At 42.9% G+C, this 15,985-nt stretch overlaps 1 protein-coding gene and 1 pseudogene across 1 annotated transcript; one reads left to right on the top strand and one right to left on the bottom strand.

Annotated features, from left to right (window-relative positions):
- The first annotated feature begins 29 nt into the window (after nucleotides 1–29).
- Nucleotides 30–1,733, top strand: LOC103699973 (annotated as a pseudogene).
- Nucleotides 1,734–4,083: 2,350 nt separating this feature from the next.
- On the bottom strand, nucleotides 4,084–6,804 carry LOC103695711 (G-type lectin S-receptor-like serine/threonine-protein kinase At2g19130). The gene has a single exon (XM_008777107.4). The coding sequence runs from the start codon at nucleotides 6,740–6,742 to the stop codon at nucleotides 4,349–4,351; it is 2,394 nt and encodes a 797-aa protein (XP_008775329.3). The 5' UTR covers nucleotides 6,743–6,804; the 3' UTR covers nucleotides 4,084–4,348.
- Nucleotides 6,805–15,985: the final 9,181 nt, after the last annotated feature.

Below are 15,985 nucleotides of genomic sequence, written 5' to 3'. Positions count from 1 at the left end.
TTTAGTAGCTGCAGCAACAACAGCTCTCCCTCGTGTGAGTGTTTGCAAGGCTTTGAGCCACTTTCTATGGAAGAATGGAATTTGGGCGATTACACCGGAGGGTGTGTCAGAAAAACCCCATTGCAGTGTGGAGGAAAAGATGGATTCATGAAGCTAGCCAATGTGCAGTTTCCAGTTAGTCCTGAGCTGCTAGCTGTGGGCAGTGCAAAAAAGTGTGAAGTAACTTGCTTTAACAATTGTTCTTGTGTTGCTTATTCTTATGACGAAGGGTGTCTAATGTGGAATGGTGAAATTCTAAACCTCAAAAAGTTGTCTGATAGTCCGATCAGTGAAGGAGGATCGGGAGTTCTTTATCTTCGTCTTGCTTCTTCAGAGCTCGTGAGGCCTAATATTGAGATGAGGTGGGAATATGCTGTGGCCATCTTTAGTTCAGTGGGAGGTTTCGCCTTGATCACTGGCATTGTTTTAGTTCTGGTTTGGAGATTCTGTAGGACACCAGAAGTTGGAAGTTCAGAGGCAGTTCAAGGTTTTCTTGTTATGTTTGATTACAAAGTTATAAGGAGGGCCCCGAAGGACTTCTCAGAGAAGCTTGGCAAAGCAAGCTTCGGGACTGTGTTTAAAGGAATGCTGCCAGACTCAACTGTAATAGTTGTTAAGAAACTTGAAGGTCTTTGTCCGGGGGAGAAGCAATTCAGGACGGAAGTAAGCACGATTGGGATGATTCACCATGTCAATCTAGTCCATCTTCGTGGCTTCTGCTCCGAAGGCGATATAAGGCTACTGGTTTATGATTATGTTCCCAGAGGTTCATTAGATTCATATTTGTTTAATAATAGCTCTGAAAAAACCTTGGACTGGGATCAAAGGTTCCAAATTGCACTGGGAGTTGCAAGAGGATTGAGGTATCTCTATGAGAATTGCAGAGAATGCATTGTACACTGTGACATCAGGCCTGAAAATATACTTTTAGATGTGGGTATGTGTGCAAAGATTTCGGATTTTGGTATGGCAAAGCTCATTGGCCATGAATTTAGCCAAGTGTTGACGACTATGAGAAGAACTGTTGGCTATCTGGCTCCAGAATGGCTCAGTGCTCCTTGAAAAATTCTCAGGCAGGCGAAACACAGACAGATTGGAAGATGGGAGATTTGTTTATTTCCCTGTGTGGGATGCAATCAAGCTCCATAAAGGTGGCATTCTACGCTTACTAGATGCGAAGTTGGAGGGCAATGTCAATGTGGAAGAGCTTAGCCGTGCTTGTAAAATTGCTTGTTGGTGTATTCAGGATCAAGAGAGCAGTAGACCGACAATGTCAGCATGCCTCCCATCCCTCAGTTACTTCAGAAACTTGTCATGGATGACAGTGAAGGCGATAGGGATGCTGAATACTTCAGCATCTCCTTGGAGTCTCCGGAGGAATTCTCACACAGCTCAAAAATAGATCATTCGATGGTGATTGGGTAAATTCCATGTATTTTCATCGTGGATTCTTTGATTAGTTCTGCTTGAGATCAACTACGGTGATGGTAGAATGCCCTTCCTTTCTTGAACTCCGACAAAGTGATAAATTTATAGTTCTCACAGAATGAAGCTTTAGTTGTCTTCTCCTTTCCCTCTCTTTCTCCACCATGTAACCCTTGGCTTCTTGGCCCCTTGCAAATGTGTCACCTTTCATTTCTTAATGAAAAGCAACTGGACTTTCATCTTTTAATAAAGGAATTTTCTTATAGATATTTCTTCAAAAGTGACATATTCTGCGTCTGTAGACCCTCAAAGCAAGGCACGAGGGTTAAAGGAAACTCCCAAAGGAGCCTTCCCACTCTTCTCATCCCATCAAAGGAGGTTGCGGCACTTCTTTTCATTTTGTGAGCTTATTAGAACCGAGAAGATTCTCAGACATACCTGAAGGAGAATATGATCCTGGAAGGTGCTTGTGAAATTGCAATATCCAAGTGCATTTTTGATGTGGATTTACACTTATATCTCCAAAGAGACAATATGCATGGCAAATACAAGTTAAATAACCCTATGAAGGGCCATACCAAGGTGGTGTTCCGCTCTATTGGCATTATTTCCATTGCAAGAGGAGATTAGAACTGGTTTATTTGAAGTCGTCCTGTCACAGTGGAATGGTTATCACATAAACTTAGTTAATCTCCGAATACTAGTCATAAGGACGGTGTAAGAGTCCGAAGTTTACATATGGATCACAATTATACCTCTCATTGTAGCATTTGCTCTGATCTTTCGTCTGGATTGTATGATATATGCCAGCTTCAATCTATAGTCTAAAGAACAAATACAGAACTAGGGTTGAAAATAGCTTGGATATCATCCATCTGTATGGTTTTCTGCATTTTAAGGTTGATACATGTGCATGTACCTGTCCTGAATATGAGTACTTATATGGATTTTTATAAGTTGTTCCAAATTCACATATGGAAATGGATATTAATTTATTATTTGCATATGGATATGGATCTCAGGACACTGATGAGGGTACGGTAACGTACATTGTCGTATCGTAGAGTTGATTCTTGTTGATGCTATAATTTGTTTGGATTATAATTCCAGTTGTAGGACTACTTTTATGTTGGCTTACTTTTAGAAATTTATCCCATCATTTTTTTTTCACCCGACTCTATTTTCAATATTTGGCTTATATATTGTGGATATATATTTCACATCTGTCATATCTGATTCTTATCTGTATTTGTATAAATCCAGTTTGTATCCGTAATTTTTTTTGATAAGAAATTTGCATCTGTTTTTGTTTATACAACGGGGGCAATTCTTAATTGTGTCTGTATTTTGTATCAGCTCAACATAGATGGATATGTATGCACAAGTGTTTGACCATTTCCAAGTCCATTTTCAACCCTTCATGGAAGTAGAGTATGCATAAGCAGGCTGATACCTGCCTTTTGCTGATGGACATGAATGCAGATAAGAACATGAAAGAAATAATAAAAGTAATAACCATATTTGGAATAAATGAAGTAATTAACATGGACATGCGTCTTCCATGGATTTATTGTAAGTTGAGAGCTTGTAACCCATTATCTAGAGCAGGGGCGGCCCAATACATCTGGGGGCTCAAGACGAAGTCAGTAAATGAGGCCTCTTTTTTTAAATAATAAATTTTTTTAATAAATTTAAAATACTTAAAAAAATGTTATGGAAATAGATTGCTGTCAAGTACACTATTTCAACAAAGATGCATGAATCTAATAAAGGTAGACAAAAAGCCTCTTCAGTTTAATATAATTCTTGAATGAAAATATTAAAAAAAATACTTAAAAAAAAAGGGCGATGAAACTGTTCTTGGCAATACTGTTTACCATGTGAAGCGAGAGCAGAATAGGAAAAAGGCCATCCCATGGCGCTTCATGGTCAAAGAATTTGTCCAAAAGAGCTCTCTCTATAAAAAAAAGTAGGGTCATTATGGGAAATTCACTCCATCTAATTAATAAAAGTCCCATCCCACCATCTCCCCTTCAACCCCCCCCCCCCCCTCTTTCTCTACCCTTCTTTTCTTTTGCTAAAGACCATCTCCCCCTTCAAGTGAGCACCGAAGCTGCAACTGCAACATCACGGCACGGCAGCCATTCAACCCCCTCCCTCCTTTTCTCTCTCTACCACCCAAGAGGGGAGAAGAAACCAAGAGGAGAAAATTAAAAAAATCTCCACCCTCCAAGAAGTCCATCTCCAATCCCCCTATCTTTCTTTCTGATGGCCCAGCTGGATCAGGATTCAGGAGTAATAACTTGTGAGGGAAGGAAAACCAAGACCAAAACCAAAAAAGAGAAGGGATGAAAGATAAGAGTGACTTCAGGCGTGTATGAAGCCAACCAAATCCCTCCTCTCTCTCTCTCTCTCTCTCTCTCTCCACCCAACACAAAACTACTGTCCCCAACTTCCCCAATTGCCCTCTGCAGGCCAGAAAACCCTCCACCTCCCTTCCATCAAGGGGGAAGACTCGTAGCCAGCTTCTGCTCCCGGAGGCCTTCCATTGGCCCGGGGCTTTAGGCGACTGCCTCAGTCGCCTAGGGCTTGGGCCGGCCCTGATCTAGAGTCAAAATAATCAGGAAAGGGCGAGGAAGAACAAATCCCAAGTATAAGATAGTTTGCTTACACCTGAAGAGAACAGAGGGAACAACTGTAGAAAAGATCAACCAAAGCCATTTACTGTAAATGAGGATCGACATAAGGTATTATTCTAAAGGAGTTACAAGAAGGCAGGACATTCTACTATGTCTATATAACATCATACAGAAATGGCCAAATATTCCACCAATACAGCATGATTTTTTATTTAGTACATGTCTGCCAATCACCATGGCATGCTTTAAACTTGAGCAGAATAGAATTCCCCTGTAGACTCTGACAAGGTGCTGATGAAGCCATCCGCGGCAAGTTTCTGAAGCAACCTAGGGATCGGAGGCATTCCCATATCTAGAACTCCCTCCAATTGGTGAACCACGTGTCCCATTGTTGGTCTGCTGGTCTCCTGATCCTGAATACACCAGCAAGCAATTTTGCAAGCTCGACTAAGCTCTTCTGCATTGGCGTCGCCCTCCAACTTCTGATCTAGTATGCAAAGAACATCCCTTTCATTCACTTTGATTGCAGCCCAGAGAGGGAAGTACACAAATACTCCATCTTCTGTTCTGTCTGTGTTTCGCCTGCCTGAGATTATCTCAAGGAGCATCATTCCGTAGCTATAAACATCGGCTTTTGGAGTGATGGCAGAGCCTGTGAGCCATTCTGGAGCTAGATAGCCAAAAGTTCCTCTCATGCTCGTCAGCACTCGGCTAAATTCATGACTGAGGAGCTTTGCCATACCAAAGTCTGCAATCTTGGGACACATATTCATATCTAAAAGTATATTCTCAGGCTTGATATCGCAGTGCATGATGCATTCTCTACATTTCTCATGGAGATAAGCTAAGCCTCTCGCAGTCCCCAGTGCAACTTGGTATCTCTGATTCCAGTTTAAGATCTCAGAGCTACTTCCGAACAAACATGAATCTAGCGAACCCCTGGGTATGTAATCATAAACCAGTAGCCTTCTATCACCATTAGAGCAGAACCCGAGGAGACGGACTAGATTGACATGGTGAATCATCCCGATCGTGCTCACTTCCATCCTGAACTGCTTCTCCCCTTGCCTGACACCTTCAAGTTTCTTGACAGCTATGACAGTCGAGTCCGGCAAAATTCCCTTGAACACAGCCCCAAAGCTTCCTTGCCCGAGCTTCTCGGAGAAATCCTTGGTGGCCCTCTTTATATCTTTGTAATCAAATGGAACCAGAAAACCTCGAGCTGCCTCAGGAACTCCAAAAGCAGGTTTCCTCCAGAATCTCCAGATCAACACCGAAACAAGGCTGGTGATAAGAACAAGACCTGCCACAGAACTAATGAGAGCCACAGTCCTCGCCTTCTCAGATTTAGGCCTCACTAACTCGGAAGCAGCAAGCCGAAGATAAAGAACTCCCAACATTTCATCATTATTCGATCCAACCGGCAGTTTTTTAAGGCCGAGAAAACCCCCATTCCACATCAAACACTCGGTATCATAAGCATAAGCGACACACGAGCAATTGTTCAAGCAAGTGGATTCGCACTCTTCGGTGCTGTTGGCTGCTAAGGATTCAGGATTAGCGGGCAGCTGCACATCGGATAACTTCACGAATCCATCATTTCCATCGCACCGCAGAGATGTTTTTCTAGCACAGCCTCTGGTGTGGTCGCCTAAATTCCATTCTTCCATGGACAGAGGCTCAAAGCCTTGCAAACACTCGCAGGAGGGAGAGCTGTAGTTGCGGCAGCTGCTGAAGGACCCACAAAGAGCATAAACATCACATGGATCCCTTGGAAGCGAGCAATACATTACCCACTTCTCTGTAGGAGGGTCCCATTGCTGCCATATAATGCGGCCTGTGAAATCCAACATGTAGTTCGCGATAGAAGAAGCGTCGGGGACATTATAACTGAAGTAGTTCACGTTTTTACCGGCAACCAAGTCGAAGGTGGAGTTGATCGCCCTCATTTCTGGTATCGCACTAAATATTCGCCCGTCCCAAACCCCAGTAGTGAAGTACTGTCGAGTCCTGTTAACCAGAAAGTATAACTGGGTGATGCCATTCGGGCTGATCTCGACAGAGTACGGGCCGGCTGAAGGATCTTCCGAATTCCTCCACGAGGTAAGGAGGCGGTCCACTTTGTTGAGCTTATCATACCCCAGCTTTGCTCCGGGGAACCATGCGTTTGTTGGGTGATCAAAGCTCTGCCAGAAAATATGAGAACCGAACTCATCTTTTAAGACGAGATTACCGCTGTCAAGCAGCACTGCGATCGTGGAGTTTGAAGCAGTGGAGGTTGAATTGGATGACCAGATTTGGTTTTTGGAGTCCGCAAGGACTAGATTGCCGCCATCTTCAGATAGCTTCAGCTCTGAAGCTGAAGCATTCGAGACAGGTTTCTCCCTGTTCGCCACCCAAGCAACAGTTTGCTTGGAGACCTTCTTATACCAGATGCCTACGTAATACTTATGGGAGTTACCTGGGGAGAAGAAACCAAATTCGAAGCTGCCACCCTTGGACACCAAGGTCTGCTCCCCAGAGAGAGATTGGCCTCGAGAGAGGGTATCAGCAGCAGTCTGGGGTTTGGCACCGGAGGAGAAGAATAGAAAGAAAGGAAGCAACAGAAGAGCAGTGAACAAAAGTCTGATGATAGCCATCTCTCCAAGAACATGATAGTATACTGATATCTGTGGAGAAGCAGAAGCAGCAGAAATACTTCTTATTTAAAAAGAGTTGATCAATTAGTATGATCTGCATCTGAACAGGTCAAAAGTTCTTGAAGTCAGCCTAGATTGTGGAAGTGCCAAAAGTCAAAGTGCTGGAGCTATCAGTCATCTGTTTACTCTAATTACGGCCTCTCATCCGCGAACTATTCCAGAGATTTTATCTCCAAAGTTGAAGAACTTGACATTACCTTTTCCACAGTAAAGAACCTAATAAAGACTCGAAGAAAGATTCCTCATCTGCTGACTGCTAAATGGTATTGGACATCACATACACTCTCCTTCCCGTGTCTTCTACTTCACAAAATGGCAGTTTGAAACCTTCAAAGTAGGAGAGAGAAGAAATTGTCAGCATTTCCTCATCTTCATGGCAACCATGTAGCCGAGCATAAATCATGGAGCAGTTCTAAACTGTGACCTTCCAACGATACTGACTTTTATCTCACCCCACCTCACTAAGAAAATCTTAGAGCTGATTAAATTTAGTCCAATAGAAAAAAATAAGACAAGTAAAACTAGTTTCGCAAACTTGTGCTCCATATATATTCTACAGGTGTGATTTCTTGATTGAACAAAAATTTATAATGTATGGATACGTGCTATCTTTACCTCCATCTCTCAGATGAAAACCTGAGATCAGAAAAGAGGCCAAAGAAAAATTTATCATCAATGCCAAGAGGAACTTGAAAAGTTGGATGAAAGGTGGCGTCCTCGAGGATGAGGCGGTAGTGCTCGAGGGCGGTGTCGGTCTTGCAGCAGTCACAGTAGGCATGGAGTGTCACGCCCCCGTCTAGGTGCCCACGTGGGGGCCACATGAGGGGGGAACACGGGGCTCCCCTGCCAGATATTGTCTAGTTTTGGGGCTTCATGCAAACGTCCTTCACCCCTCCCCAGTTTTGTTTTCCTCCGAAAACGCGTCTGCAGGATTTGGAGACACCCAGGCTCTAGAATGAGTCTTTCCGATGTGGGACTATTGGGCCTCACACCCTTCCCACTATCGGACAAGAGCTGTCCTCAGCTCTGATACCAAATGTCACGCCCCCGCCTCTGCGAGGCACGTGAGGCACCTAGTGCCCACGTGGGGGCCACATGAGGGGGGAACACGGGGCTCTCCTGCCAGATATTGTCTGGTTTTGGGGCTTCACGCAAGCGTCCTTCATCCCTCCCCAGTTTTGTTTTTCTCCCAAAACGCGTCTGCAGGATTTGGAGACATCTGCCTCATATGCCCAGGCTCTGGAACGAGTCTTTCCGATGTGGGACTATTGGGCCTCACATGGAGGAGGAGAAAGAGGTCGTAGGCGACGGTGGGGTGAGGGTGGGGGGATGTTGCCGGCGAGGTGGGGGCGGAGGTGGGAGGCAACCGTACGTGGAGTTCCCGACCGGAGAGGTGGAAGAAGGTCCGAGGATGAATGTGAAAGCGACAGGATTCCTTGTTTAATTACAAAAAAAAAATGTTGACATGTACCGCTGGTCATCCGATTATACATCTAAAACTATTCAATTTTAAATGGAGTGGCACAATTTTGTATTTTATAGAAAGAAGTACACCACAATAATATTTTTAGAATATCATTTTATTATAATAATAATATTATAATCTATAATAATATGATATTATTATTTTAATATATTGTTATTATATTATACCATCGAAAAGCTGTTGTTATAAAATATTGTCAACTTTATTACTGTTATTATAATTTGAAAAAAATGCTTCTATGACGTGAACATGGGTATTTTGTGTTAAAAAAAAACTTTTCAATCCATTCCAAGTTGGGCTTTTGTCCACCTCCAGCAGCCTATTTTCAACTTTTAAAGTCTGACCTTCTAGAATTTTGGTTTTCCAAAAACAATACCAAATAGAGCCTAAATACTTTATGACATATTTCAATACACCGGAATAATGGAAATCATCCATTTTTTTAACTATATGATCATGTATAGATTAGAGACAACCATATTTTTTTTTGTTCCTAGATACTTTTAGTAATGTGGATTATAATCAATGATATAAATCCTGAATTTAGATATCCTATTATTGATTTTAAAATTGAGAAGAAGATATACCATCTCTTCTCGAGAGAATTAAAATCTATTTTTCTCTCAAAAACCACTTTGACAGTCTCCTATGCCTTGTATAGGCACAAAGATGGATACATAAATAATCTTAGATCATGTTTTACTATGATTTAAATAATAAAATCTATTTATTTTCAATCTATAAATATTTTTTTTAACATGTGTAGATTATGATCAATAAATCGTATTCTCAATTTAAAAGTTTTATTATGTATTTTAGAACATTAGCATAATAGTGACCTTATGCATATGATACACAGGTTAAAAGACCACTAACATAGATGATTTTTCATTTTTAAGGATTTATAGTGGTATAAATTATTATCAATAATGTGGAACTTTAATTTGTATTGCCATTTTTGGTTTTAGAATTGAGAGAAGTAAATACGCTCTCGATCAATGAGATGGATCTTTAATTTGAAAACTCTGTTATTGATTTTGGAGCTAAGAGAAGATGATATCCTCACCTCCTGGGAGGAGCAAAATCTAGAATACATGTAGACACTCATACCACAGGATCCACTGAAACAATACCCATGTTGAAATAAATTAACATGGACCTGTGCCTTCGCTTAGTTATAAAAAAATGGCTTGTTAAGCCCCATCCAGAGAGTCCATAAACAAGGAGAAGGGCTACTTAACAACAAATCATTATCATAAATTTCCTTCATCAAAATTTTGAGTAAACATACTTGTGGATATGTCGATTTGTGCTAACATATTGGTTCATATAAAGCATTAATTCGTGTTCAAATATAGAAGATAATTTATACTCATAACCAAGCCAGTTCAGATTTGTAATCTGTACTTATTTTCAATTAATTACATATTGTTTATAGCTTGGATCAGATATACTACGCTTTCCCTACTTCCAGATTTTAAATCAGCAGGATCTACAATCAAGCTTGCACATCTGCCAATCGATGAACATCACTCATTGTTGCCCAGATAGACAACCCAAGAGGGGGGGTGAATTGGGTTTTAAAATAATTTGAATAATTAAAACGATGTGGTTGACTAATTAAAAACTATTGCAAGTTATTTAATTAATGCTAAGTGCTGTGAGTGATGTGAGGGGAAGAAGAAGAGAGACAATCCAACGCAAACACAAGGTTTTATAGTGGTTCGGAGCTAACCCTTGCTCCTACGTCCACTCCCCAAGTCTCACTTGGGAATTCACTATAACCCTCTTGGATTACAGCCGGTTGTTTTCCAAGCTCACAACCAAACTTGTTGTTTTACGAGCTCACAACGAACTCGGTCGATTTTTCCAGGCTCACCGACTAGAACCGCCCCGATTGTTTTCCCAGGATCACAATCAAACCCTTACACACGTTGGTTTTAACTCGGCTCACCAACCAACCACAATCCCCTTGATTCAATCCCCGATTGAACCAAGTAATACAAGTTGTAGAAAGAAAACAGAAAATGAGCTTCTCAAAAGGCAGATGAAAACAATATGAACAATAAATGAAGTTAAGAAGCCTCAAACGCTTTTAGATTGGAGATGAGGAATGGCTTCTTAAACTTCTGGTCTCCTCTTGAAAGAGTAGTCGACTTGAATGCAGGAGAAGGAGGCTTTAATTGCTGGGAAGATGTAGTTGGAAGCAGTAAATGCAGATCTTCCTTTTTTTCGTTGAAGAGCACGTTGCAGAGCTTGAATGCTTGATTAGTTGGAGTGGAATGGTTGTTCTCTACCTTGCTACAGTCCTCTGTGGCTATTTAAGCCAACCCCCACGGAAACTAGCCGTTAGAGTGCTTTTTCTGCCCGTTCTGAACACTCTGCGCAGCCTGACAATATGACCGTTGGTGGGTTGGAGTCGACTCGCGCGATCAGGAGTCGACTCGGCTGTAGCGGGAGTCGACTCAAGCTTTTCCGGAGTCGACTCGGCAACTGTTCCAAATTTGAATTAAAGTTGCCTTCACGACTGGGAGTCGACTCGTCTTGACCTGGAGTCGACTCGCCAACTTCTGGAGCTGACTTGGCAATTTTGGAGTCGGCTCATCCACTGAAGTCCGTGGATCCAATTTTGAATTTTGTCCACTCGAGTCGACTCGACTGTCCTGGGAGTCGACTCGAATCTCAGAGCCCGAACTCCCGATCCTCTGTCTTTTGGCTCGTCCAGTCTTGGAGTCGACTCGAACTTCCTTGGAGTCGACTCGGCTCTCAGTTTCCGAAAGATGGTCTTCTGCCTTTTGACGTGAAGCTGTCTTGGAGTCGACTCGAGCTGTCTGGGAGTCGACTCGAATCTCAGAGGCAGTAACTTGGTTTTCTGTCTGTCTTGGGGTCGCGGTGTCTTGGAGTCGACTCGCGTATTGCGGGAGTCGACTCGAATCTCAGAGTCCATAAAATGCTCTCTGACTTTTTCTTTGTGTACCGCTGAGAGTCGACTCTTGCTTTCTCTGGAGTCGACTTGCCACCTATCGGAGTCGACTCGCGTTCCACTGGAGTCGACTCGAATCTCAGACCCGAAAACTGTTCTCTGACTTTTCTGCCTGTGACTGCTTGGAGTCGACTCTTACTTCCTTGGAGTCGACTCGGTGAACATCGGAGTTGACTCGCGCACTTCGGGAGTCGACTCGCTGACAGGTTCTGAGTTGAAGCTTTCTGTCCTTCTGTCTGTTCTCAGTCGGAGTTGACTCGTACTTATCTGGAGTCGACTCGAGCTCGTCCCAGTGAACTTGATACGCTTGGAGTCGACTCGTGATACTCGGGAGTCGACTCGAGTCTCAAACATTGGTTCAAACAGACTCCTTAACTTATCCAAAAATTATGAACCAAGTCTTGGGACACTTAGACAGGATTTTCACTGAAACACTCAATTGAATTCATTAGTAATCAAAAGATATACTCAAATGCTTTGAGCTCATCAAAATCAAATGGGGTTTTAATCAATCACTCCACAATCTCCCCCTTTTTGATGATGACAAAACTTTGAGTATATGTAAAATGAATTGCTCAATAAATAATGAAATAAAATCCATAAATGAATTCAAATGTCTGGTAATTCAATTTATCCAAGCTTGAAAGGAGTGAAACAATAAATTTCGGAGTTAAAGCTCCCCCTTTCATTTGGAATTATATAAGCCTTCATATTATGCAATCAATTGTTTGGCTTATATGTCATTAATGATTTAGTTTGATTAAAATTCAGATTCTCCCCCTCAACATATGCATTCAACTATGTTTTGATTCTCTGAATTTCCTTTTAATGCTTTGAAGTTTTTGAACTGAATTTTTTGTATTTAGAGGGAAAATCTGTCAATTTGTTCTTGTGTAGGATTCAGCTAATCTCCGAATATCCCTTGAATAGATTCTGGAGATTACTCCATTAGGAGCCCCAAAAGAGAGATAATGAGCCTCGAGGTACCGAATCCACTTAGAACAAATTTGTGTGTTTTTAAGAGTTTTATGTTTTTATTGATTTCCATTGATTTCTTTTACATATTTCGCCCCTTTTACATACTTTATACATATTTCTCCCCTTTTTTTTACATATTTTATTTCTCCCCCTTTTTGTCATCATATCAAAAAGGAGGTAATCACACACAATCAATGGCACAACCAATCATCAAATGGCACATAATTGAAGATAAAATGTCTACTCATTGTATTGATATGAATGTGAATACATGTGAGAATACAATAAGTAAAGTAAAACAAGACAAAACACAAAAACATCTATGGCCTCCTCGAGGATGAGGCACCTCCTCTCGAGGATGTGGGTCCTCCTCTCGTGGATGGGGCTCCTCCTCTCAATCGGCTCTGCTCCATGAGGAGGGTGACTGCATCTGTAACATGGCCAAGCTGCGTGATAATAGACGTAGTGGCTCTGCTATGTGTAGTGGAGAGCTCAGTCACCGACGTCTGAAGCCCAGTCACCGACGTCTGAAGTGCGTCCAGCTTGTCGATGAGTACATTCGACAAGCGCTCGGCCCCCTCGGTGGTGGTGTGCATGTCACGACCTATGTCCTCTCGCATCTGTCGAGTGGTGCTCGTGACCTCACTCATGCTGTGAAACTGGGCCTGGACCAAACTCCGGACATTGTAGATCTCTTCCCGTACATGAGCCGTCATGTCAGTCACGGCTGTCAAGGAAGGGACCAACTGAGAAGATACGGGTGCAGGAGTGGGAGCAGGCACCGCACCTCGGAGCTCCCGAAGCAGCTCATCCCTCACATCTCTGACTATCTCCTGTCGCAGCTCCCGGAGCTGCTCAGGATCAATCCGGACTTCCATGGATGGTGGAGCCGAGGAGGAAGGTCCGGCGGAGGTGGTAGGAGCAGGAGGAGTGGATGGAAGGTCTGGATGGTCTGGAAGGTCTGGGTAGTCTGAATCGGGCTCAGGACTGGGTGAAGGTCTGGTGGTCTGAGCGGTGAGGGTAGACTTCCTAACCCATACCCCCTCTCTCTTCCAAAACCCCATCCTGTGTAGGGTCCCCGCACGCGTGCGATCAGTCCATCGCAAAGCGCGAAAGGGCTCCCCCTTAGGAATGGGAACCTCGTACTCCCTAAAAAGAAGGGTGAAAATCATGCCGTATGGGAGGGTGAGCCTAGGTCTATCTAGGGGCTCACACATATACCTATAGATGAGCTTAGGGAAGTTGATTGGGGTATCCTGAAGGATATAGAACATAAGAGCTAGGTCTCTCTCATTTACAAAATCAAATCTCCCTGTCTTAGGGAAGATGGACCTAGACAAAATACTCAAGAGGATCCGCACCTCAATCGGTAGTGAGCTCGCGGATACCTCGTCTAGAGATGACTGGGGTGGATGTCCTAGAACGGCCGTAAGGGCCTCAACCCTATCCTCAGGGTGTGCGGGAGCCACCCCTGCTAATGGAAGGTGGAGGATGTGGGCAATAAGATCCTCCGTGACACGCAAAGGGACACCGGCTACTGTGCCCTCGATACCTCCATCTCCCCGATGGACGGTACCATAGAACTCTCTAATAAGGCCCGGGTATGTGGGGAGGTCCAGTGTAAGGAAGTACTCTAGGCCCTGGGCCCTAAGTCTATCACCTATGGTGAACCCTTCCCGGGAGAGGAAGTCGAAATCGACATACCTCCCGGTGGAGACGACCTTCCCGGCCAATGGCCTCGCGGGAACCGCCCTAGGCGGGGAACGAGCCGGAGGTGGTTGCCTCGCGGGATCGTGCCGCGCCTTGGAGCGCCGCTCGGGACCGGCCTCGGGTCGGGACCTCTTCCTAACTACGGTCTTACGCGGCATTTTGACCTAAACTGAGAGGAAAAACCTAGAGGACGGTGAAGGACCGACGGAAAAGACTCGGAACCGACCGGGAATGACCTAGGAAGGGAGGAGAACTCAATGTCCGGCGAAGAATCGACGGGAAAATGGCTTGGAGACGATCGGGGACGACCTAGGAGTCGGCTCTAGGGCTTTTTGAACAGTGGCGGCTTGAAAGAAAAGTGTTTTCGAAACGACAAATCTAGGGTTAAAAAGTCGGATCCCGACTGCGAGTCGACTCCACTGAGTCGCGAGTCGACTCGACCTCGAGTCGACTCCCGCCAATGCGCGAGTCGACTCCCCCTTAGGAGCCGGCTCTGAAACTTACTCGAGTCGTCTCTAACTTTGGCACGCACCTAAAACTCATGCTATAATCGTGCCGAATGACCGAAAATTACTTAATTAAGATCTGATTTGATGATCATTGGAAAGAAAACCTATTTTTAACCACATTGTAATCATCAAAATCAATGTATCTAGTGGAACCACTAGGATGGATCAATCACTCCTAATCCCCTCCTAAGCACACTAAACCTCTCTTCACTTAGGGGTTTTGTAAAAATATCTGCTAATTGATTATCAGTACAAACAAATTGGAGTGTCACATCACCATTCAATACATGATCTCTTATGAAGTGATGTCTTATCTCAATGTGTTTAGTTCTTGAATGTTGAATTGGATTTTTAGTTAGATTTATGGCACTTGTATTATCACAATTAATGGGAATTTTATCTTGTTTAATGCCATAATCTTCTAATTGTTGTTTAATCCATAAGATTTGAGCACAGCAACTCCCGGCTGCAACATATTCAGCTTCTGCAGTGGATAATGCAACCGAGTTTTGTTTCTTGCTAAACCATGAGATAAGGTTTTCTCCTAGAAATTGACACGACCCGCTGGTACTTTTTCTATCAAGCTTACATCCAGCGAAGTCTGAATCTGTGTACCCTATTAAGTTTAGGCTAGATTCTTTAGAGTACCATAGCCCTATGTTCTTAGTTCCTATTAAGTATTTAAAAATTCTCTTAACTGCAACTAGATGTGATTCTTTAGGATTAGCCTGATATCTAGCACACATGCACACACTAAACATAATATCAGGTCTACTTGCAGTAAGATACAGTAAAGATCCTATCATACCTCTATAAAGTTTTTGATCTACAGATTTACCTGATTCATCTTGGTCTAACTTGCATGATGAGCTCATGGGGGTGCTGATTGACTTGTTTCCCTCCATGTCAAACTTCTTGAGCATCTCCTTGATATATTTGGCTTGATTGATGAAGATGCCTCCTTCAGACTGTTTGATTTGAAGCCCGAGAAAGTAGTTCAGCTCTCCCATCATGCTCATCTCAAACTCACTCTGCATCAAATCAGCAAACTCTTCGCAGAGGAGATTGTTAGTAGCACCGAAAATGATATCATCAACATAAATCTGTACTAATAACATATCTTTATTTTGCTTTTTCAGAAATAATGTTGTGTCTACATTTCCCCTAGAGAATTCATGTTCTAATAGAAATTTGCTAAGCCTCTCATACCATGCTCTAGGTGCTTGTTTTAAGCCATAAAGTGCTTTGTTTAGTTTATATACATGATTAGGGTATTGATGATTTTCAAAACCAGGAGGTTGTTCTATATATACCTCCTCATTAATATACCCATTTAAAAATGCACTTTTTACATCCATTTGAAATAGTTTGAAGTCCTTAGAGCATGCATATGCTAATAGTAGTCTAATCGCCTCAAGTCTAGCTATGGGAGCAAAGGTTTCATCAAAATCTATACCTTCTTCTTGATTATACCCCTTTGCTACTAGTCTAGTCTTATTCCTTATAACAATTCCATT

This window comes from Phoenix dactylifera, chromosome 8, assembly GCF_009389715.1.
Source record: "Phoenix dactylifera cultivar Barhee BC4 chromosome 8, palm_55x_up_171113_PBpolish2nd_filt_p, whole genome shotgun sequence".
NCBI classification, from domain to species: domain Eukaryota; kingdom Viridiplantae; phylum Streptophyta; class Magnoliopsida; order Arecales; family Arecaceae; genus Phoenix; species Phoenix dactylifera.
The sequence above is the reverse complement of the archived record's forward strand: the minus strand, read 5'-3'. Positions and strand labels throughout refer to the sequence as shown.

Coding starts and splice junctions, on each gene's coding strand:
- LOC103695711 (XM_008777107.4), bottom strand. CDS start 6,742: ATGGCTATCATCAGACTTTTGTTCACTGCTCTTCTGTTGCTTCCTTTC.